The 23,256-nt window shown below is 55.8% G+C and overlaps 2 protein-coding genes and 2 non-coding genes across 7 annotated transcripts; 3 read left to right on the top strand and 1 right to left on the bottom strand.

Annotated features, from left to right (window-relative positions):
- Positions 1 to 3,745: 3,745 nt before the first annotated feature.
- Positions 3,746 to 3,834, top strand: TRNAY-GUA (transfer RNA tyrosine (anticodon GUA)). The gene is given in 2 exon segments: positions 3,746 to 3,782; positions 3,799 to 3,834. It is a non-coding gene; the product is annotated as a tRNA-Tyr (tRNA).
- A 330-nt stretch (positions 3,835 to 4,164) lies between these two features.
- Positions 4,165 to 4,237, top strand: TRNAA-AGC (transfer RNA alanine (anticodon AGC)). Its single transcript has one exon. It is a non-coding gene; the product is annotated as a tRNA-Ala (tRNA).
- Positions 4,238 to 4,360: 123 nt separating this feature from the next.
- Positions 4,361 to 20,713, top strand: AGBL5 (AGBL carboxypeptidase 5). 4 transcript variants are annotated; one of them, XM_051843069.2, is made up of 16 exons: positions 4,361 to 4,509; positions 5,670 to 5,930; positions 6,105 to 6,276; positions 6,539 to 6,702; positions 7,225 to 7,402; positions 7,655 to 7,833; positions 8,232 to 8,688; positions 9,110 to 9,279; positions 9,616 to 9,751; positions 10,350 to 10,552; positions 11,126 to 11,340; positions 17,565 to 17,720; positions 18,814 to 18,923; positions 19,221 to 19,267; positions 19,736 to 19,863; positions 20,203 to 20,713. In XM_051843069.2, the coding sequence occupies exons 1-15, from the start codon at positions 4,370 to 4,372 to the stop codon at positions 19,782 to 19,784; spliced, it is 2,637 nt and encodes an 878-aa protein (XP_051699029.1). In that variant the 5' UTR covers positions 4,361 to 4,369; the 3' UTR covers positions 19,785 to 19,863; positions 20,203 to 20,713. The 4 variants fall into 4 exon arrangements, with proteins under 4 accessions (XP_051699029.1, XP_017196358.1, XP_017196359.2 ...); XM_017340869.3 differs by lacking the exon at positions 19,221 to 19,267; XM_070069321.1 differs by lacking the exons at positions 4,361 to 4,509; positions 19,221 to 19,267 and adding an exon at positions 4,558 to 4,748.
- OST4 (oligosaccharyltransferase complex subunit 4, non-catalytic) lies at positions 20,557 to 22,740 on the bottom strand. The gene is made up of 3 exons (XM_051843108.2): positions 21,439 to 22,740; positions 21,195 to 21,333; positions 20,557 to 20,811 (listed from the first exon to the last, which is right to left on the bottom strand). The coding sequence occupies exons 1-2, from the start codon at positions 22,119 to 22,121 to the stop codon at positions 21,219 to 21,221; spliced, it is 798 nt and encodes a 265-aa protein (XP_051699068.2). The 5' UTR covers positions 22,122 to 22,740; the 3' UTR covers positions 20,557 to 20,811; positions 21,195 to 21,218.
- Between the last annotated feature and the right edge of the window lie 516 nt (positions 22,741 to 23,256).

Here is a 23,256-nt window from a genome sequence, read left to right as displayed (position 1 = left end):
GATCCCTTTCTTTCTCTCTCTGCCTTTCAAATAAGTGAGAATAAATAATAAAACTTAAAAACTTTTGGAACTAATAATAAGAACAGCAATATTTTATAAAATATAAAAATCAAGAAATTTCCCATATTCTGCTGATAACTAGTTGAAGATGTAAAAATTTCATTCACAAAATCAAGAAGAAATTTACAATTCTTTTTTTAAAGATTTCTTTTTATTTTTTTGAAAGGCAGAGTCACAGAGAGAGAAAGAGAGAGAGAGAGAGAGATCTTCCATCTGCTGGTTCACTCCCTTAACTGACCTCAATGGCCAGAGCTGGGCACATCTGAAGCCAGCAGCCATGAGCTTCTTCTGGGTCTCCCACAAGGGTGCAGGAGACCAAGTACTTGGGCCATCTTCCGCTGCTTTCCCAGGTCATCAGCAGGGAGCTGGATGGGAAGTGGAGCAGTCAGATCTCCACCCGGCACCCATATGGGATTCCAGCACTCCAGACAATGTTTTAACCTGCTGCGCCACAGCGCTGGCCCCTACAATTCTCAAATAAACTTAAAAAGCGTACTTGATTTACAAAAATAAATATACTAAGAACTACTCATATCAGACTTTTTAAATAAGTGGAGAGCAGTTCTATGTTCCTAAATTTAAATAAATAAATAAATAAATAAGGGCCAGTGCTATGACATAGTGGGCTATGCTTCTGCCTGTGGCACAAGCATCCCATATGGGCACCAGTTCGAGACCCGCTGCTCCTCTTTCTGATCCAGCTCTCTGCTGTGGCCTGGGAAAGCAGTAGAAGATGGCCCAAGTAGGGACCCAGCCACCGGAGCCGTCACCAGCCGCCTCCCAGGGTGCACATCAGCAGGAAGCTGGAGTCAGGAACCGAGCTGGGCCTCTAGGCCAGCAGAGTCATCCAATCTGATTTTGTAATCTTCACATGGGGAAGGATTTCCTAAGCCTAAAGCAATGGGAAAGAGCTCAAAGGTAATGAGTGATAAATGTCACCACGTAAAAGTTTTAAATGCATTTATAAAAAAGTTTTTTACAGATTTATTTATTTGAAAGTCAGAATTAGAGAGAGAGAAGAGAGACAAAAAGAGAGAGAGATCTTCCATCTGCTGGTTCACTCCCCAAATGGCCCAAACAGCCGGGGCTGTGCCAGGCCTCAGTCAGGAACCAGGTGTTCAGCCCAGGAGACCAAGGACCAGGCCATCTTCTGCTGCTCTTCCAGGCGGATTAGCAGGGAGCTGGATTGGAAGCGGAGCAGCCCGGACTGGAACTGGCACCCATGTGGAATGCTGGCACTGCAGATGGAGGCTTAACCGGCTGCACCACAGTGCCAGGCCCAAAAGAAAAATTTTTAAAAGTAGAGAAAAATATTTGCAGTAAATGTGTATAAATAATTCTTTAACATTATAAAGAACTTAGAAATGAATAAGAAAAGCATTAAACACAGTAATAAAGAAAAGTGGGTGAGGCAGGTCTTCAGTGCAGTTGTTAGGCGGCCACACGGGGACATTTAAATCTCCTGTCAGAGTGCCTGGTCAGGCTCCGCCTGCTTTGCTTCCAGTCCGGCTTCCTGCTAATGGCTCCCTTGAGAGGCAGCGTGGGAAGGCTCACGTCCAGGGTCCCTTCCCTGCCATTGTGTGGGGGCCTGGGCTCCTCTCTGTCCTGGCTGTTGGCAGCATCTGGAGAGTGAACCAGAGGATGCAATGTGTCCCTCCATCTGTGTGTCTCTCAGACTTTCAAATAAAATGAAAATTAAAAAAAAAATTTAACAACAAAAAACAAATACAACCAATTCATCCTAACTTTTAAAAAAATGGATATAGAAAATTAATAAGAGAAAAGCAAATGAACAAGAGACTTAAAGAAAGGTACACTTTAATAGTAAGGAAATACAAATTTAAAATAAGATACTATTTCCTCTTCTCCATCTCAACAATTTTTAAGTGGCACTATACTAAGAAGAGGCTATGATAGAAATTGGTATGACATTTCTGGACAGTAATTATTTGATATTTATCAAAAGGCGTATAAAGGGGTTGGCGCTGTGGCACAGTGGGTTAAAGCCCCGGCCTGCAGCACCAGCATCCCATATGGGAGCCGGCTTGAGTCCCGGCTGCTCCACATCTGATCCCGCTCTCTGCTATGACCTGGGAAAGCAGTGGAAGAGGATCCAGGTCTTCGGCTCCTGCACCCGCGTGGGAGACCCAGAAGCAGCTCCTGGCTCCTGGCTTCGGGTCAGCCCAGCTCTAGACGCTGGGGCCACCTGGGGAGAGAACCAGCAGATGGAAGGAAGACTCTCTCTGTCTCTACCTCTCTCTGTAACACTTTCTAATAAATAAATAAAATGAATCTTAAAAAAAGGTGTACAAATTTGACCAGGCATAAAATATTCTAAAAATGTATTCTAGAGAAGTCAGCAAAAATACAAAGATTTGTACAAGAACATTCATTTCTGCAGTATTTAACAGTGAACATGTGGAATATAAACTAAACAGGAAAATCAGTATTTCTACAAACTGTGATGAAACCACATAGGAATACGGCTATAACTGAGTGGGCTCCACTTACTGAAATGCTGGCTATATATTTTTGAGAAATGGGAAACACATATTAGCAAGTCCACCGGGAACCTGGACCCCTCAGACCGGCGGGGAAGGTCATCGGAACGCGGGTTCCGGCCGCTCGGCTCGCAGGGGCACCGCGAGGAGCGGAGCCCGCGTGCGCCCACGCCCCCGCAGCCGGGGGGGACAGAGCGGCGCGCGCGCGGACGCCCACGCGCGGTCACTCCCACAGCCCGAGGGGCGCGGCCCTGACGCCCCCCGCAGCCGGTGAGGAAGGCAGCGCAGCCCACGCAAAAGCGGCGGCGCGAGGGGCGGGCCGGGGGCGCCGCGCACGGCCAGTCACGGGCGGCGCGGGGCCTCGCGCTTCCGGCTGCCTCGTGAGGTAGGCCGGCCTTCCCGGACACGCAGCGGCGCCCGGCGCCCGGCGCCGTGCCGACGCCACTCCCGGGCTCGCCGGGAATGCCAACCCCGGCTGGGCGCGAGCGGCTCGGCGACCGCAGAGCCCGCGGATTTAAACTCGGCCTGAGACAAACCGCAAAACGTTGGCGCTGCGGGGGGCTTCAGAGCCGCCGCCGGCGGTCAGGGTCTAGGTGTGCTGCGGTGTGTGCCGAGTCCCGCGGCCTTCGGTGAGCGAAGGACGGCGGGCTGGCCTCGCGGGCGCAGCCGGGCGGGACGGGCTGCCCTGGGCGTCTGCCGGCGCCTGAACCCGCAGGGCCGCCCCCCTCGCCCCGCGAGGGCCTGGGGGTGGGCTGCGGCGCGGCGCGGCGTTCACGTCGTCCTCGCTCGGGGCCGGACGCCTAGACCCTGACCCAGCGTTAGTTTGCTGACTGACTGACTGCACGAACGTGCGTCCCGCCACGCGAAACCGTAGGGGCAACGTAGGGCAAGGACAGGACAGGCGGCCCGCGTGCGGGCGCGCGGCGCGGACCAAGCGTCTGCGTGCTGCGGGACCCGCGCCGGCCGCGAGCCGCTCTCCGTGCACTGCCCCGGGTTTCCAGGCTACGAAGGGGTCTTCGCCTCTCGGTCTCCGGCTGCTCCTCGGCTCCTTGGGGCGCCGGCGGGCTCCGGAGCGGGAGAGGGCGGGGGCCCAGCGGGCTGACCAATAGCCTGTCGAGGTCCGGCGGAGGAAGGCGGCCACGGCAGATATTAGAGGGTAGCGGCAGGCGATGTGAGGAGCGGGGCCTTCGATAGCTCAGTTGGTAGAGCGGAGGACTGTAGTGGGTTGGCTGCGGCAATCCTTAGGTCGCTGGTTCGATTCCGGCTCGAAGGACTTCGGCTTCTATTTTTAGCTGCACCTCCCGTTTATTCCGGGGAGGAAGGCTGCTGTCCAGGTGGGCTGGGACTGTGCGGTGACCACCGCTGCGGTGTGGTGAGGCGCGTGTGCGCTCGCGAGGCGGTGTACAGCGTACCCGATGCGCAGGTGAACGCGCCCTTCCAGGTAACTCTTGTTATTGCTTCCGTGCAATTATACCCCTGGTGTGAAAAAAAATCTTGCCCATCTGGACTCTGCCATATTGCTGCCTGCCTTACCATGGACTCATTGGTCAGTGGGCAGTCTGGAACAACCTATAAGGCAAAGAGAAGCCGACAAGCTCCAGCCGGGGGATTAGCTCAAATGGTAGAGCGCTCGCTTAGCATGCGAGAGGTAGCGGGATCGATGCCCGCATCCTCCACTTGCCTTTTGTGTTCGCGTCACGTTAATGAATACGGAACTGCAAGACTGAAACCGAGAGCCTCCAAAGCGGGCTGTGGTTTTATTGTGCAGTTCAGCGAGGCGCCCTGGAGTCGGTGGACACTGTCCTTTTATGTCGCAGGTGCGTCTCGGTCCTCGCCCGGTCGCTCTGTCCCGCCCCACTGGGGCCGGGTCGTTAACCGACTTCCGGGACGTCGCAGCTGGAACCGTCCGCCGGCCGGCCCCCCGGAGCCCCCAACGGCACCGGCTCAGGTACCCACGCCCGCGCGAGGCGCCCCGCGGGCCGGCCAATGGCAGCGAGCCTTACTGGGCGGGTAGCCAGCTGCCGTGGCGGCCAATCGGCGAGAGACTTCTTGTTTCCGGGCAGAGCGGGGTCCCGGCACCGCGGCGCTCGGGTTTTGTTTGGGTCCTGGGTGGAGGGCCCGGGTGCCGGGGCCCGAGGTGCCGCCTCGCTAGCGGGAGAGGGAGCGGGATCAGCGGCCCGGAGAGAGGTGAGGGGCTCCGCGCGGGCTGCGGGCCCCGCCCCCTCCTCGCTGCCCCCTCGGCCCGAGCCCCGGGGGGACGCCGCCGGCCCCTGCCTTCCCCGCCCCCGGCTCCCCTCTGCCCCGCGCCCTGCCTCCCCGCCCCTCCGGGCCGAGTCTGTCTCGACCCCGTCCGTGCCCCCAGACCCACCCGGCGCAGAGCAAGCCCGGGCAGTGTGCGGGTGCTCGGAGTCGGGGGTGGAGAGCCAGTCCCCTTGCCCGCAGGTGGGACTCAGCCCAGCGTTTCTGGGGGTACAGAGGACACCCATCAGTTACCCTCAGCCACCTGTGTCGTTTGTGCGAGGCTGCGTGCCTGCTGGGCGGGAGGGGTTGGGCCCAGCCCCGTGCCCTGAAGGACCTGAGCTGGAGTCTGGGCGAGCAGGTGGCACCTGCCCGGTTTGCTCTGGCTGGCCTGGCAGGGGCCACGCTTCTGTAGTTTTCTTTCGTAGTAGGCATAGGGTAGGGACAAAGAAGGCAGGAGCAGCCTTGCAGGGCTCGGGGGAGCAACAGCAGTTTGGTCTACACTTGTGAGGACACTGGGTTCTCTGCGCTGGAGACCCGCAGCAGGTCTGCCAGGCCGTCTATGCAGATGGCTCCGTGTTGCCAGGGTGTGTGTGTTCTGGCCTCTCTGGTTCTCTCACCCTCGGACTGCAGGGACAGTTCGAGCCTAGTGTCCCTCAACAGGTTGAAGCCAGTGGGTCTTTGACTCGGGAACAACCTGGTGTCCCTTGGGTCACTGGATGTGGTGGCTGGTGCTGCTTTTTCCTGGCCTTGCCGGATGGTCGTTTCTGTTTTCTAGGAGGGAGAGAGCCTCCCTAAGAACAGCTCGCAGCCACCCGGAGATACCCAAAAGCTTGTTTTTGTTCCCCCCCCCCCCCCCGTTCTTCCCAGCTCTCAGGGCCAGAGTGGGGCAGGAGGATGCGCTCCCAGCCCCGCGATGGAGCTGCGCTGTGGGGGACTGCTGTTCAGTTCCCGCTTTGATTCAGGGAACCTAGCTCACGTCGAGAAGGTGGACTCTGTGGCTAGTGATGGGGAAGGGGTAGGAGGCGGGGCCTCGGCCTCCATCAGCAGCGTTGTCTCTTGCCCTGACTACGAGTTCAACGTGTGGACCCGGCCAGACTGTGCTGAAACGGAATTTGAGAACGGAAACAGGTATGAGGGCAGAGGTGGGGGTGGAGGAGGAAGCCGGCTCCATGGCGTCAGCCCTGTGACTGCCCTTGCTCTGCCGGCTCCTCCTCCGTGGCCGGGCTTGCTCCAGCTCTCACGGGCAGCGTGTCTCCAGTCCTCCCCTGTGTAACGACCTGTGTCTCCCGCGCCGGCCTGCAGGTCATGGTTCTACTTCAGCGTCCGTGGAGGGACCCCCGGGAAACTCATCAAGATCAACATCATGAACATGAACAAGCAGAGCAAGCTGTACTCACAGGGCATGGCCCCGTTCGTGCGCACACTGCCCACCCGGCCACGCTGGGAGCGCGTCCGGGACCGGCCGACCTTTGAGGTGAGTCTGCGTGAGGAGGAAGCCAGGACCTGGGTGCTGAGAAGCGGGGAGGGGGAGGAAGGGGAGTTTGCCCTTGGTGCACACCAGGTGTGGGTGTCGGCTTTCCCCCCAGCCCATGCTGGAGTCAGGATGAGCCCTCCTCGGGCTGGCCCAGCGAGGGGCTTGATGGAAGTGGAGGGCGGGTGCGAGGCCAGGGCCGCAGTGGGAGCTCAGCTCCGAGACCGTCAGCGTGCTGCCCTCGCTCTTCCCCTCTGCTCCGCAGATGACAGAGACGCAGTTTGTGTTGTCCTTTGTTCACCGTTTCGTGGAGGGCCGCGGGGCCACCACCTTCTTCGCCTTCTGCTACCCCTTCTCCTACAGTGACTGCCAGGAGTTGCTGAACCAACTAGACCAGCGCTTTCCGGAGAACCATCATACCCATAGCAGGTGCCAACCCCATTCTTACCCGGACACCCAAGCCTGGGTCAGATAGCACCACTGCGACTTCGGGAATTTGCCCTAAGGGTTCTAAACCCAGTTCTCTCTGTTTGGAACGTTTCTGGGTGACCTTGATCTCCCCGTACTACCACCTACACTCCACTCTTCCACCTGCCAATTCAAGCCTCTTGCTGCCCCCTTCCCACCAATTACCCAGACTGAGCCAGCACTGCCGTTGCTCAGCCCTCCTTGTCCATCCGGGCCCACAGAGGACAACTCTGTCCCAACGAAGTAATGTATCCTAGGGAGCCACAAGTGGGGAAAGGAGGAAGTCCACCCGGCCCTGGGCTCTGCATTCCAGCAGTACAAACTCGCCCGGATCCCTGGCCTGTGTAGCACAATGAGGGACTATTACGGCCCCAAAAGTTAGGGAGAAGGACCAGGTTTTACAAATCCTGGGCCAATGACAAGGCCCGCCTCTTGACAGGCCTCCAGGGACTTCTGCGGGCTTAATTGTTTTTACCCCTGCAGTCCCTTGGATACCATCTATTACCACCGGGAGCTCCTTTGCTATTCCCTGGATGGACTTCGTGTAGATCTGCTAACAGTCACATCCTGCCACGGGCTTCGAGAAGATCGAGAGCCACGTCTGGAGCAGCTGTTTCCTGATACCAGCACCCCCCGGCCGTTCCGTTTCACAGGCAAGAAGGTGAGCGGGAATGCCACCCGGGTCGTGCCTTGGCTGCAGGCACTGTCAGGAGCGGCAAGCTCTTGTCTCTAGGTGTCCTGGACACAGCCTCCGCCTGCAGCCTGAGGCAGGGGTGACAGTTCCCACTCCACTTGCCCACTCAGCCGGCTGCAATTCCCGTGGCTTTCCTGCCTCACCCACTTCCCGTCCGCCTCTCTGTCGCAGTGGTACTGTAGAAGAACTGACCAACGTCTGTTCTCCTTTCCACCCCAGATCTTCTTCTTAAGCAGTAGGGTGCATCCTGGGGAGACTCCATCTAGCTTCGTCTTCAATGGCTTTCTGGACTTCATCCTTCGACCTGACGACCCCCGGGCCCAAACCCTACGTCGCCTCTTTGTCTTTAAGCTGATTCCTATGTTGAACCCTGATGGTGTGGTCAGAGGCCACTACCGGTAAGTAGCCTCCCCTGCCGTCCCCTTCGCGCTCTGCCTTTCCACGGGGGACTGTCGGCCTCCCGCCTCCTGCATTCCCGTTCCTCTTGCACTGTCACCAGGGCAAGCCCACCTGCTCTTCCAGTGCCCTGAGAACCGGTGTGATCGCATCCAGTGGCATTTCCGGGGAGGGGCAGACCCCGGAGAAGTGCAGGGCTGTCGGCACGGGGAGCTCGCCTTAGGTTTCATGTAGGCGCGGCAGCAGAGCAAGGAGGCCTGTGTGCTTAATTCTTTCTTTCCTGAGGCAGCGTCAGCCCCCGTTTGAGAAGTCCGTCTCCCAGTCTGTCATCGCTCTGTTGGCTCCTTCATGGGAGACGGGATCTTCTCTAGACCCTGCCTCAGTCCTTGTGTTCCCACAGCACGGACTCACGTGGGGTGAATCTGAACCGTCAGTATCTGAAGCCTGATGCCATCCTGCACCCGGCTATCTATGGGGCGAAAGCCGTGCTTCTCTACCACCATGTGCACTCTCGTCTGAGCTCCCAGAGTCCGCCTGAGCACCAGCCCAGTCCCCGTCTCCCCGCCGATGCCCCTCTCTCTGACCTCGAGAAAGCCAACAATCTCCAGAATGAGGCTCACCTGGGGCAGTCCTCTGATGGGGAGAACCCTGAGGCCTGGACCCAGACAGAGCCAGCGGAACAGAAGGCCAACAGTGGGTGGATTGTGCCACAACCGACTACTGAGCTAGAGGAGCCAGCCCCCAACACCATCCCCCCAAAAGAGAGTGGTGTCGCCTACTATGTGGACCTGCATGGACACGCTTCTAAAAGGGGCTGCTTCATGTATGGAAACAGCTTTAGTGATGAGAGCACCCAGGTAGGAGTCCCAGCAGTGCTCTGCGAGTGTGGGAGACACTGCAGGTTAGGAGGTAAGGCTTAGGCCAGTGTAGACTACCTGGGCCAAGGCAAGACAGCCTTATGTTGCAGCCATTACATTAACGACCTTTGAGTGAGGATCATGCTGTCAGCATCAGTCTTTTCTAGTGTTTGGGAACTTGGGAGGAAGAAAATGTTGCATTATTAGGGGGAAGAAGCTAAGAGCCTAAAAGGGGGTAGAACCGCTGCTTCCCAGCACCTAGAATTAACATCAGCAGTCGGAATTCAGGAAATGCCGGTTACTGCGGTGGCGGCGATGTATCTGCTGCGTTGGGTCACATGGCTCCACGCCTGCCATCTCCTCCTTGCCTCTTGTCCCTTTTTCTTTTTTCTTTCTCAGTTGCCTTTTTCTCCCCAAACAGGTGGAAAACATGCTATATCCAAAGCTCATCTCCTTGAACTCAGCCCATTTCGACTTCCAGGGCTGCAATTTCTCAGAGAAGAACATGTATGCCCGAGACCGAAGAGATGGCCAGTCTAAAGAGGGAAGCGGCCGTGTTGCAATCTACAAAGCCTCAGGGATAATCCACAGGTTGGGTGGACACTGGGGTACACTTGATGATAATAGCCTCCTTGAAGAAAACAATGCACAGGCCAAGGTGTTTGAGCAGCAGGGGCCAGCCAAGCCTTCTCACAAGAGAGCCTCAAGTTAGCATTGCTGTCTGTAGTCTAGGGCTCTGCCTTTATGGGGACTCCCTGGGTATATGGTGTATGGCCAAGGTCAGTTACTGAGGTCATGAGCACTTTCTATTTGTGTTCATTATTTTCACAAGCAGTTGCCTTTAGACCACGTAACCTGTCCCCCACGGTGTGCCCTGGAGTCTGTTCAGGCGGGACACTGACACTGATAAAAGTCTCTGTGTCTTAGCTACACACTTGAATGCAACTACAACACTGGACGCTCAGTAAACAGCATCCCTGCTGCCTGCCATGACAACGGGCGTGCCAGCCCCCCTCCCCCGCCGGCTTTCCCCTCCAGATACACTGTGGAGCTGTTTGAGCAGGTATGAACACGTGGGCTGAGGGGGGAAGGGGGCCCTCATCCTCGGGAAAGGCCCCACCCCCGCTGCCTGCCTCTTCACCGGGGCCACTCTCAGCACCGTGGTGTTGTCCTCAGCGGACAGGAGCGTGCCTGCCTGAGTGGAGCTGGAGGTGAACGGGCGGTAGCTCTGGCCCACGCCACCGAGGATCCTCTAGCACGCTGCCGTCAGTCTGTGCCTCTGAGCTGGTCTTCCTCATTCTTCCGGGTGTGTTCATGCCTGGGCTCAAAGTACCCCCACAGAGCAATCCTGAAGACTCCGGTTTTCCTGGACAAAAAAGGAGTAGAAAGAACTTCTGGCTTCTGCTGGGAAAACTCCCTCATGGCGCCCGCCAGAAAGCGCGTTGTCCCTGCTCCTAATGGCTGAGGCCCCAGGTGGCCTGGCTGAGGGAATGGCTCTACACCCACTCGAGCTAAAAAGCTGAGGCACAAGTTAGGGTACCCACTGAGCAAATTTTAGGCCTGGCCTCCTTCCCTCCCACTGTGCTATGCCCCCGCCCCCCTTTAACACAGCAGCCTGGACTGGCGGGCCGAGATGCTGAGCCAAACTGGACTCCCCACAGGTGGGACGTGCCATGGCCATTGCAGCTCTGGACATGGCCGAATGCAACCCCTGGCCCCGGATCGTGCTGTCAGAACACAGCAGCCTCACCAACCTACGGGCCTGGATGCTAAAACACGTGCGCAACAGCCGAGGCCTAAGCAGCACCGTGACCGTGGGGGGCAGCAGGAGGAGAGGCGCTCGGACTCCACCCAGAAGTAACAAGTAAGACCTGAAGCTGGAAGGGGGAGGCGGAGGAGGCGGAGAGGGACGTGGGCAGGGCTCTAGAGCCAGTTCTCAGCCTTGAGCCTTGAGTTCCTTCCCTCCGAAAAGTAGCACATGGGGAATATTTTCAGGGTTTAGTAAAATCAGTGAATTAGTAAGATCAGTTCATTCTTTGCGAACGGGATCCTGTTGCCTTCCCCTGACACTGTGTGCTTTTGATATGGCTGAGAATCAGGCTGGGGACTCCTGCTCCAGAACTCTACACCAAACCGCATGTAATAGAGGCGAGATTGGCACAGGTCTCTTGCCCGTGGTTGTGAATGACTAATTGGAGTTCAAGAGCTAGTGTCAAGGTAATTCACTGGGAGACAGAGCTGCACAGGGACATCCTGAGACGAGCTAGAACCCCTCAGGCAAGAGACCTCATCCGTGGACATGAACCCCTCTCTTCCCTTGGAATAGCTCCCTATGCCTTCCTTACCCCAAAGATAAAGCTTTATGAAGCATGAGGCCTGAGGAATGCCTTGCCACCTACCCCGGGCCCAGGGCTAACTGGCATCTGCTTCTTTGCAGTGGATTGCCCGTTTCCTGCTCTGAAAACACGCTGAGCCGGGCGCGAAGTTTTAGCACTGGCACAAGTGCTGGTGGTAGCAGCAGCAGCCAACAAAATTCTCCACAGATGAAGAACTCCCCCAGCTTTCCTTTCCATGGCAGCCGGCCTGCAGGGCTGCCAGTCCTGGGCTCTAGCACCCAAAAGGTCAGCCACCGGGTGCTGGGCCCTGTCAGAGGTAAGCCAGTCTGGGAGCCCCTGCAGCAGGTGTTCGGTTGTTTGGGCCATTGCTGGGGGAAGTGAGAGCTTGAAGATACACACTTGGACTGGGTCCGAGGGGTCAATCAATAAAATTAGTTTGTAGCAGAATCTGCAGCCTCTCCTGCGACCTTGGTGTTCCCCGCGGCATGACTCCAGGGTGCACTGTGTGGCCATAGGTGGGGTGCTGGGAGCCAGGAACGTTTCCAAGGAAACACTAGCCGAAACAGTGCTGCACACAGAGTCGCCACGTCACGGATGGTGTCAGTCTGTCTTCTTGGGGACAGTCTAAGAGGACATCCTCAGAATCCAGGCTGTAGCACTGTAGTCCTGTACGTGATCTCTGTGAGCTGAAATTGTTCCCGGCTTCAGAGCTGATTCGGAAAGTGTGTCAGAGGATTCCAGCTTCCAAAGGCAAACAGAACTGCAGACAGTTTGTATGCCAGACTTACAAAGTCACCGACTGGCCCTTTCCGGCAGTGGGCACACGTGCACTGCACGTGAGGACCCCGTGATGAGACCCCACCTGATTAATACAGCAGGTTCTCAGGCGAACATTTGTGAGTGCCAGGAATCGATGGGCCTTTAGGGGAAAAGAAGAGAAAGTAATTGGGAGTAACCAGGATTGTTGGGAGGGCAAGAGTCCTTCTGGAAATACACTAAACCCCAAGTCAGTACCATACTCAGCATCTGGGCTACAGAAATCTTGCCAGAGGAGGGAGGCTTGTAAGCTGGAGCCAGGAGTTTGCTGGTCTTCCAGTCGCACTCGTCCATCTTAGCATTTCCCTGCTACTCAGCTCATAGCCGTGCTGTTCACACAGATCAGGCGTGCGCTAGGGTCTGAGTGCTTCTGCAGGAAAGAGCAGTGCTCCCTGCTAGCTTCGACTGCTAAAACAATCAACTTGCTCATCTCTGCTCATGTTCCAAGCCCCATTCTTTGAGGTTCTATCCTCATCGGAAAGGATCCTTTTATGTACTGTGTATGAAAGAGAGGATTAGAGTAATAATAATGACTTACATTAGTGTTCCTGAGACCAAGGCTGTTTAAGGGTGGTTTGTCCAAGGTTGTGCAGCTGTTAAGTGACAGTTATTCAAATGTGTATTCTTCACACTCCAGTATACCTAGTTTTCATGTTAAATCTGCATAAAGTCTCTTTTTATTTTTTTCCCCCTTTATCTTTTTGGTCAGTCTCTCTGTTCTGGGAATTCTTTCACCGGCATCATGAATTCTCCTCTGGGTACCAAGGGAAATAGGAAAGAGTCTTTTCTAGGGCGTCACTGGAGAATCTGAGGCAGTTTCTAATCAGTGTTTTACTAACATCCTCTCCACCTCCCTCCCAGTGGAGAAAGCTGTATTGTGTTCTTGAAAAACATGTATTGTTTCTCTGTAATTTCCCCAGATAGTTAATAGAAAATACGTGTAGTCCCTGAGTACTGACTTGAAACTCATAAGGGAGACAGGACTGTGACTACACCACAAAAGCACACATACATCATGAACATCTAGGGGATGTGGAGGGCAACTGTGGCAGATAAATGCAAGTGTAATTAACCAGGAATGTCCCGGTGAGAGGTCGTTTTGAAGAATATATAAGGTTTGACAGAAACATTCCAGAAAGGAGTAGCGATGCTTAGCAAAGAGGACCAAAAGCATGTATAACCTGCTGGTCTACAAAGGGTCAGACCCTTTACCAAGGAAATCAGGGGAAGAGAGGTAAAGAGAAGTAAAAGTAAGGCTTACGAGTTTCTGCAGAAATATGGTAACAACTGTGTGTTTTCTAAAAATAATCACTAAAATTCAGGGCTGCCTGTGAACTGCACATACTGCACGGGAAAAGGGAGGTGAGAGCCTGGCCGTAGATGACCACAGCCTCCACCAGCGTCTGGAAAGAGAGATCAGTGTAAGCGTTAGAAACAAAGTGGCAGGATGCGGTGACGGGGAAGAGAGGGACCAAGAGGGCTTCCGGGCTGCAAGCCATAGGAGAAAGTTACGGTGACAGTAATGACACTGCTGGAAGAAAAGCGGAGTCCTCCATTTCAGAAACTTAGAGAAGTCATGGCTATCCACGTGGAGAGTCCCTGTAGGCAGAAAAGTATGGAAGCCGAGGAAAGCATCTCGACTCCTGCGTCCCACTGGACGTGGGCTGGGCCGTGACTTTGCTGCTCCATCTTTTAAAGTCCCTGTTGGATCCACAGTGGGAGCTAGCCCTGGTTTGCGGCAGGGACCCTGGTGCAGACGTGGCATTTGGACTTGGCATCTTCAACCAACCTTGGGAGAGTGTGCTTGCCCAGTCGGGCTGTCCTGTGCCGTTGTTTTGTAGCATTCCCTGGTCCACATGTGTGGGTCTTTGCCTCGCACTTCCCAGCCCACTTTGTTTTCCAAGCTGGGAGGAACACATCCCCACATCTTGGAAATCTTAACTGTAAACCTAAACCACCTACACTTTCCAAACCCACAGCTGAGATTGTGGTTGACAAGGATTTTCTTCTTTTTTTGTGAATTTATTTAGAAGAAATTTCCCACTAAGGTATAAAAATTTTTATCACTATACATTTAATTAACGACTGTCCTTTACTGGCCAGAACAAAACATGAGATGGGGCTGCCAAGGAGTTTCAGAAAGGATCCAGGCAGCCCAGCCAGGACATGATAGTTAAGGAACTACTCTGACAGACCCACCCGCAGAGAGCCTGGGGGATGGCATTTCAGGTCAGTGAGCAGACAGCTTGCAATAAGAAGGAGTGCTCTTGGGACAGGAGGCTGGCAGGGCCTTGAGGAAGCCTTGACTCCCAGCACCCCCTGACCTCAGTGCCAAGATCTTCTCCCCTGCTGCAGAAACATGCCCAGAGGGCCACATTCCCAAGTGGTCAAGTTCCCGTCCCCCTGGCTCAGCGCAGCTGCTCGTGCTGCGGAGAAGAGGTTATTGGAGAACAGCTAACGCAGGGATGGAGTGAGGGGAGTCAAAACCTGCAAAGATCCTGTAAAAAGCGAAGCAGACAGCCAGAAGTGCCTGCTGGGGGACGGGTAAACTACCTTCTCTACCAATTTCGTAGTGATAAAGCAGGGCAAGGACTAGGGGTTCACACAACTGAAGAAGGCACTCGCTGTCAGGGTCAGACAGGTGCCTCACTTGCTCCATTCTAGTCCTGGCCTTGGATCCCAGCAGGAGGCTCACTCAGTAACTGCACTTATTCCCTGGCCCGTCAGCCTACCCAGCAGCACCCTGGTATGAAAGACAAGATGGTTAGGGATAAAAGCAGGTGCCTTTAGTGGTCACCTACCATCACCATTCTCATCCCTCCCAGCTCTGTTACTTCAACCTGAGGTTCCTAGAACTCTTTCCTGGCCTCTGCAGTGTCTTGGCCTGTTAGTAAAAGATGAAGTTAGGAGCAAAATCCAGCTGGGCGATTTGTCAAGTCTCTGATCTTCATGGGAATTCAGTGAGATCTGGGATGCTGCATAGGGGACATTTCCAACTTCTAGAGGGTAACGCAGGACCTAGCTACAAGTAACTGCTCCATCAATTGTGAGACCTTAGAACATCCATTCATCTCATACAAGGGGAGGTTGGTCTGAGCCAACCTCCATCTTGCTACCCCCAAAATGGAACCTATTGTTGAGTAGCACCTGAAGCCTCTGGACACAGAGCTGATCACACACATCCCTCTTGTACGCCACCATAAACTCTCCCCACAGCTCAGAACTAAGAAACAGAGTTCCACTTTCCCCCTTTACTCCTTGTCTCAATGAGGACTAAGGGCCCAAACAGGACACACTGGGCTGTGCACAGACTCCAGGCAGGCGTAGACTTAAGACAGTCATGGAAGTGGTGACGGAGCTGCCACCTCAGTGGCTGCCTCTCTAGACCCGGCACTCCTCAGTCCTTGTCTCCTGTCCTGGGACTCTCATTAGGGGCAGATTCCTGGGTTGTCTGAGTGCCTTTCCCGCAATCCCTATGTCTGTATTTTGCTTTGACCTTTTTTTTTTTTTTACACCATTTGCCTGTTTTGCTTTCTACCCTCTTGAGTGTCACTCAGACTCTCACTAGTATTTACACATGTCCCAACGGCCTTCACGCACTTCCTTGCTCTTTCTCTTCCTTCTTCCTTGGAGTGTGTGGCTCATCCCTCACATGCCTGTGTGGACGTATCTCCCAGATCACCTACAAATGCAGTATTTCCTCTGTCGTTTTTTCTGCCTACTGTGCAGTCACCCGGGCATCATCTTGACATGTTTGTCACAGATTTGGCCAAGTTTGGGCCCAGTGTCCCTGAGACATTGCTGACAGCAAATGTTTCAGGTTTTTGACCACAACCATGGCTCTCAGCCTGTCTTTCACCAGCTCCTTAGTCTGGTGGTTTTTGACTCTTGACTGTGTTTCAGCACAACCCTTCATGGGTACTGTAGGTTTATGTCCTAAGATCTCTCCCTGTCTTAGCTGGGGCCCTTTCAGAATTCTTGTTACTGCCTGATACAGCCCAGTGTATCAGGAAAGATGTTATCGTTGCTTACTTTTACTTTTTTGGGTAATATTTATTTATTTGTTTGAAAGTTAGAGAGGTCTTCCATCTACTGGTTCACTCCACAAATGGCTGCACAGGGCTGGAGCTGCGCCGGGCTGAAGCCAGGAGCCAGGAGCTTCTTCCGAGTCTCCCACATTGTGTGCAGGGGCCCAAGCACTTGGGGCCATTTTCCACTGCTTTCCCAGGCACATTAGCAGGGAGCTGGGTTGGAAGTGGAGCAGCCGGAACTCAAACTGGTACCCAGCATTGCAAGTGGCAGCTTAACTTGCTAAGCCACATGCCACCCCCTCCTCCGCAATTGCTTACTTTCTAAAGCCCTTCCTGTCTAACATATAGCTTTTTTAGGAGTCAGCTGGCATGCCGGCACCTCCACTAAATTCGTTTCTGTGAGAGTTAACAGCACATTCGGTTTGAGCGCATCAGGTACCTGGGGTCTCTCTCTGATGAGGACCTGCCAAGCCTGCAGCCTCTACCCCGTGCATTCACCTTCTGCCCCGCTGGGATCCCACACTTCAGCCACAAGGAGTGGGCCAGAGAGAGCTGCCACAAAGGGCATAACCGTTTGCCTTTACCTCAGATCATGAATCTATGAACAACTCCTAGCTGTGAACAAAGTAATGAGAATAATTTAACTCTACCTGGCATGGTCAAGAAGGCCTCACAGAGGTAACATCTGAGATGGCCCATGAAAGATAGTCAAGAAAAGGGAACAGGAGCCACACAGCTAGTAGCCCTGAGGGGCCATAGCAGGGGTTTGAAGAATCAAATCAACATCCTGTGTAGGCTGTGTAGACGGGAACCGCAGTGATTTCTGATCAGACCTGTGTTTTAGAATAATTTCTGGCACCTGTGTGAAGGATGGATGGTAAGAGAAGAGATTCAAACTAGGGAGACCACCAGGGAAATTTTTTTTTTCCAAATAACTGTCAGAGGTGAGAGATTAAAGGGAGGCCAGCACAGTAGGTTAGTCCTCCGCCTGAAGCGCCGGCATCCCATATGGGCACCAATTCTAGTCCCGGCTGCTCCTCTTCTGATCCAGCTCTCTGCTGTGGCCTGGGAAAGCAGTGGAGGATGGCCCAAGTCCTTGGTCCCCTGCACCCATGTGGGAGACCCGGAAGAAGCTCCTGGCTCTTGATTGGCACAGCTCCAACCATTGTGGCCATTAGGAGAGTGAACCAACGGATGGAGGACCTTTCTGTCTCTCCCTCTCACTGTAACTCTACCTCTCAAATAAATACATAAAATCTTTTTTTTTTTTAAAAAAGAGAGATTAAATGAAGAACTCAGACAGATACAGAGGCAGAATGGTCAACTGATCAAACACAATATAAGGGAAGAAAAAAAGACAGATGAAACCAGACTTCAGCAGGTAGGTTGCTCAACAAGATAGGGAAAATGAAAGGCAGGCAGGGAAAGCCGGAGTTTTGTTCTGGTCCTAGCAAGTTCCCTGGTAGAAACGTCCAGTGGACAATTAGAGCTGGATTTCAGGAGAAAGGGCTAGAGAGAGACTGGGGGACAGAGTGACAGGGAACACCGACAATCAGGGGGCTGGAAAAGGAGCACTTAGACCCAGTGCTAAAGTGATGCCGCGCTTGGAAACAGGCCTCTGACCAGGGGGAGCCAGGTCCATCTCATGGTGCTGCACTTATTTGCCTTTCATCTGTTTCTCTCTCCCACTCAGAGCCCAGAAGCCAGGACAGGAGGCGGCGGCAGCAGCCACTGAACCACCGCCCCACTGCTGGTAGCTTGGCCCCATCCCCAGCTCCTGCCAGTTCCGGCCCAGCATCCTCACGCAGTCTGGGCTCCTGCCTGCTGCCCAGTTCACTCAGCGTAGCAGGTCTGTACCCACTGCCCCTGAAACCTGGGTTGGCCAACTTCCTCCCTTCTCTACCACCCAGGGCTTAGGCCAGGCTCCTGACCAGGCCTGAGCAAGTGCTGTCAGCCACGCTGCCACCTGACCTGCAGCTCCTTCTCAGCTGGACACAGTGCTCCTGTAGACCTGGACATTGGTGACTTACTGGTATCCTAACCCCAACACCTGTGCCTTTGTACAGAAAGCTGGAATTTGAAGACTGTCTTTGTAAAATAAAAAAAGTTAACATTTTTGGAGCGTTTACCATATGCTAGGCACTGCTGTATGTACTTTGCCTCATTTAATCCTCACTTTTAGCTGAGGATCCTGAGGTTCTGCCTGCAAAGTGTTACTTACCCAAGTTCCTTGACTTCAGGGGCTGGGCAACATTAGATACAACTGGAGAATGAAAAACCCACAGACCTTTCATCTGTCCTCACTGCAGATGTAACCGTATCACCCACACAGAACCCAAGCTGTCTACTTCTAAGTTACAGACCCAGCTGTGTGAAGAACTGCATAGGAATGGTCCCTAAGACTCCAGTCTAACCTCTTCTAGGACATATTAGGGACCTGCCACCCTTTCCCTCCCTCCCTCACGGCTACTCCCAACCTGCTACCTCTCCTCAAAGGGTAGCACTCAACCCACCAGGCCTGGGTAGAGCTGACTTGATCCTTAAATGCTTCATCATGTGACTGGAGCAAGCCCCAAGGTCTACACATTTTACCCAGTAGTTAAGCTTAGGTGGGTTCTAATTCTGCCCCAGGCTACTGCTGTTACCCCATGGACCTGACCCAATAGTCTCACTCAAGAGCAATTTTACCTCCTAGTGGACATTTGGTGATGTCTGGGGATACTTTTGTTTAGTACAGGGGGGAGGGGCAGGGGGAGGAAGCATCAGAGTGGTTAGAGTCTAGGGATGCTAAACATCTTAGGTTGCATAGGACGGCTCCCCATGGCTAAGAGTTCCGAAACCCAGTGTCGACAGTCCCAAGGTTGAGCGACCCTGACCCAAAGGAAGTTCTCCCCTCTTTTCCAGGGCCCCTCCGCTGATAATCAGTTTCCTGTATTCTCTAGGGAACAGCTCACTCCTATCCTCGGGGGACAAGCCAGAGGCCGTCATGGTGATTGGGAAAGGTCTGCTAGGGGCTGGAGCTCGCATCCCCTGCATCAGGACCCGCCTGCAGGTGAGTCAGCCTTCCCTGGCCTGCAGCCTGGCAACTCCAACAGAACCTAGCGGGGCACTGGTTCTCTGGGCAGCGGGAGGGCGAATGCTCAGCACGGCTTTCCAGCCTCCACCCCAGCCCTAGCAGCTGCTCCGGTGTCTGCGTGCCTGTCTGCCCAGTATCCCACCCCACGCCCATCAGCCAGATGTCTTGCTTGCTTCCAACCCGTGCCCCTGCCAGATACACCCGAACCTCAGGCTGCTAGCTTTGGCTCTCCCTGCCCGGCCTGCCCTTAGCTTCTCCTCTTTTTCTGCCCAGACCTGTCCGAGGAGAGTTTCCGCCAGGAGGGGTCCCGGATTCCCCAGGTAACACATCTGGTTGCTGCTCCTAGGCACAGCCCTGCCACCAATCCCGATTCCATTCAGACCCCGTGCTAGGTCAGCTGAGGTTGAGTGCAGGCAGCAGCGGACTTGAGGGGGAGCCTAGGCTCTGGCAGGGGCGAAGGCGTAGGTGCTCCCCCATCTTTCTACACAGCACTGCTTTATTCAGCCAGACCTTGGCCACAGGACAGCTGTGGAAGCTAAATAAATTCTGGTTCCTTCTGCCTAGCTATGAAAGACTTTGAATGCGTAGTTGAGGACTGAATCCAGAAATTCTGTGGCTGTTACCCTGCCTCTCCATCTCAACCAGGGACAGTAGCCAGGAATTCAAGGTCCTAGGACCTCTGGTTACCCTTATACTACACTCTTACTCATGGAAACTCTAGAAGCAAACCTTGGAGCAAAAAAGCTCCTGAAAGAATCCAGCCTCTTAGCCTACCCCTGTCCACACAGGCTAGGCCCAGGCTGGCCCGGGGCTCACCGCCGCCTCGCAGAGGGATGAGAGGCTCTTCAGGCCCCACATCCCCTGTACCCCGGACCAGGGAGAGCAGTGAGCCGGAACCCCGCTCTGCTACACCAGGGTGAGCACCAGGTTCAATCCCTCACCCCATTCCTCGTTTCTTCCACCCCACATTCCCGTTTCTGTGGGATAATTTTCTCTTTCCTGCTCCATTTGACCCCTGAAGACTAAATGCCTTTTATTAAGGCCTTCACACTAAAGGACAAGGCACCAACTTCTGGTTAGGGCCTCAGGCCTAGGAGCCGGCTGGTTCTAGGTGCAGACCATTGTGCGGCCATCGACCTGCCCGTGCTCACCCCGTGTCACCTCTCCACCTCCTTCACCTCCCAGCCCCCCGCTAACAGACCAGAAGAGAGGCAGAGTTTTCACAGCCCTGACTCCTCTCTCTTCTCTGTTGCAGGCTGCCTCAGGCCAGGCCCCCACGGCCCCGCTCTGCCCCTGCCTTTTCTATTTCCTGTAGCCTCTCTGACTCCCCATCCAGGATCTGTCACAGCGGGGGTCCCTTGGGCCAACCTGAGGTTTGTTTTGCTCCTACACCCCCTCCACTCACTGTCTCTCCCCGGGTCTGACAATGGCCAGGGTGCAGCCCCTGGTGCGGACCACAGTGAGAAGGGAATGTGCTAGTCTTCCCCTCAGCTGCGGACTCCACGTGGCGGCTGTACATCCTGGAATGCCGGAGGCACCGCAGAGCCTCACCCTGAGACAGGGCACATTAGGGACCTGCCACCCTTCCCCTCCCTCCACAGCACAAGAGTTTGGGACCACAAAAAAATATAACTATATTTTTATATTGGAGGGGCATTGGGGAGAAGTGGGGGAAAGCAGCCCCTAACTCTGGGCCCTAGTCAGTGGCAGCTTCTTGTTCCATAGGGTTAAGGAAGACTTTGAGGAAATAAAAGTTGTTTGGAAAACTCCAGGTGTAGTTGCTTTGCATGCTGTGATGGGCAGAGGGATGAAGTGTGGAGGCCCCTCACACCCTCCATGTGGCCTCAGACTATGTCCTGGAGCCCTAGAAAAGAGGGGGAAAGACTTGAGGTAAGGAAGACGCCGCAGCTCTCCTCTGGGGAGTCCTCCGGAGCCACTTCCCCGGCCCTGCCCCCGTCCTGCTCTCCTTAGCCAGGCCGTGGCCCCGCGGCGCGGGAGGCAGCAGTCCGCCTCCCGGGCCCGCTCCAGGCGACTTGGCCTAAGGGAGCCTTGGGCCACAAGCGAAACCGCGGGGAGGCGCCCCCAGTGCCTCCCGGCCCCCACCCCGGTTCCCCCGGGGAGCAGCTGGCGGGGCGCCCAGCTCTGCACTGCCTCCCGCTCGGCCCGACGCGCTCTGACCGCGAGTTTCGAACCCCGCAGGCCCTGGGCGCGGCCTCGCCACCCAGCTCTCGGGCCCCGGACCATTACCTGAGGGCGGAGAAAGCGCCACTTTCATTCTTGCTTCTTGGGGTTGTTGACGGCCACGTAGTGATAGAGAACGACGAGCAGGAAGAGCGACACGCCCAGCATGTTGGCGAAGATGGCGAGCTGCACGTCCGTGATCATCCTGCGGGCAAGAGGGGGGACTGAGCCTCGCGCCGTCGCCCCTCTCGCCCCCACGGCCCCGCCACCGCGGGGCTGGCCCGGAGGACGGCGCCTGCAAGCCGCTCACCTGCCCCGCCCGCCTCGGACCCTACACCGCCTCCACACAGCGCAGAGGTAGGAGACCTGGACCGGAACTCCGTCGTGCCAGCGCCGGCCAAGCACGCCACTTCCGGCCGCGCGGCGCTGTCGGGGCGGCCTCTCTAGCCCCGCCGTCTCGCCTGCTCCCGCGCGCTCGCGAGGGGCGGGGTCTCGGGCGGGGCCGCGGTGGACGCCCCGCCGTAGGGGGTGGGGCGGGGCCGCGGACGCGCGCCGCGGGGAGGGAACCGCGCAGCTGGCCGCAGCTGGCGGGTCTGGGGCGCGCCGAGCGGAGCCGCGGCGGCTGCCAACTCCGAGCCAAGGAGTGGACCTGGGCGAGAGTGCGGCTTCGGGGCGGGCGGGGGACTCGGCCTGGCCTGCGGGCTTCGACCCCCTCTTCCTGCCTCGGCCCCCAGTACTGCTGCCCACCCTTCGCTTCCCAGTCCGGCCCACCAGGTGTTTCCTTTGGGTCCTGCCCTCGCTGTCCTCTCCCAGGATCGGGAGGCGGGGACGGGAGCGGGAGGCGGTGCAGAGTAGGGACAGGGCTAGGGCTGTGGGTGTCCCTCTCCGCGCCGCCAGACTAAGGCTTTCGGACCCACCTCCGACCAAGCAGGAGGGTTCTGCCCGCGATCTGAGCAGTGCCTGTCTTACCCGGGCTCCCTCCCTCCACCGCATCCCTGGAGGTGGGCGTCGGAAATGGGGCGGACCCTCCGGGAATCACAACCCAAACCGTGGGACTTGGGCCAAGTGGGAAATCACCCCCCGGATGTGAGGGAGGGGCAGGGGTCACTGGTTCCCGGCGGAAGACGACGAGGTGGCTGCGGGTGGACGCTGGAGGGTCCCCACCTAGGGGAGACGCGGCCTGGAGCTTCGCAGCCCTCTGCCCGGCCGGGACCTCCTCCTCTCCTCTCTCCCGGCTTCACCATAAAAGGGCACGGCACGGAGCCAGGCTGGGGCGGGGGGCTGGGCTGCTGCTCTGGAGCTGTCAGGGGTAATGCAAGCCAGTTGCTTTGCGGTGGAGGGGGCTAGGACTCAGGGGAGGCCTCGGTTTCCCTGAGCCAAAGAAAACTACAGGAGCTGCTAGAGGGGCTAGAGCCGCTGGGACAGGGGCGACTTGCTGCCTGTGGAGCTGGGGAGCGGCTGTTCCAGCCCAAGCCGGCTTTCCTGGCCCGGGACCCTCAGCAGTTTGCGCACCTCCCCCATCCCCCTTGCTCCAGTCCAGTAGGTCCTAAACTCAATCCATGCCTTTATAGCCCGAGGTTCTCCTGCCCAACCCCCTCCTCACCTCCCAGCCCCCACCCCACATTTCCCAGAAATCTCGTGTTTGGACTCCCAAGCCCACATCCCCTCCACCTCCAGCTGGTGAAACCCTGGACATGCGCCGACCTCACTGAGCTGCTCTGGAGAGAGGGGCTCGATCTTGGAGGGCTGCTCATCATATTTGATGTCTCCCGGAAACGTGAGGCAGCCCTGGGTCCCGCCAGACCCCCGGGGTCTGCTGATGACTCAGAACCAGGCCTCCCTTTTTTAAACAAACTCTACCTCTGGGTGGATCCTGGAAGGTTCTAGACTGCATATGACATGACAGAAACCCTTGGAGGTGCCTCAGTTTCCAGGTGTCCTACAACCAACCGGCCCAGGTGCATGGTACCCTAGACCATCAGAGCCCAAGGGGGACTTCAAGATTATTTTATATCAAATGATTGTCTGAGGTCCTACAGCTTATTCCTCCTGCCTCCACCCCACGTTCCAGTCAAAAACAGACCTGATAGGTTGTCCCAGGGTCAAGGACAAGAGGGAGAGCGTTTGC

Source organism: Oryctolagus cuniculus, chromosome 2 (genome assembly GCF_964237555.1).
Source record: "Oryctolagus cuniculus chromosome 2, mOryCun1.1, whole genome shotgun sequence".
In the NCBI taxonomy this organism is placed as follows: Eukaryota; Metazoa; Chordata; class Mammalia; order Lagomorpha; family Leporidae; genus Oryctolagus; species Oryctolagus cuniculus.
This window is presented reverse-complemented; position numbering and strand designations above follow the sequence as displayed.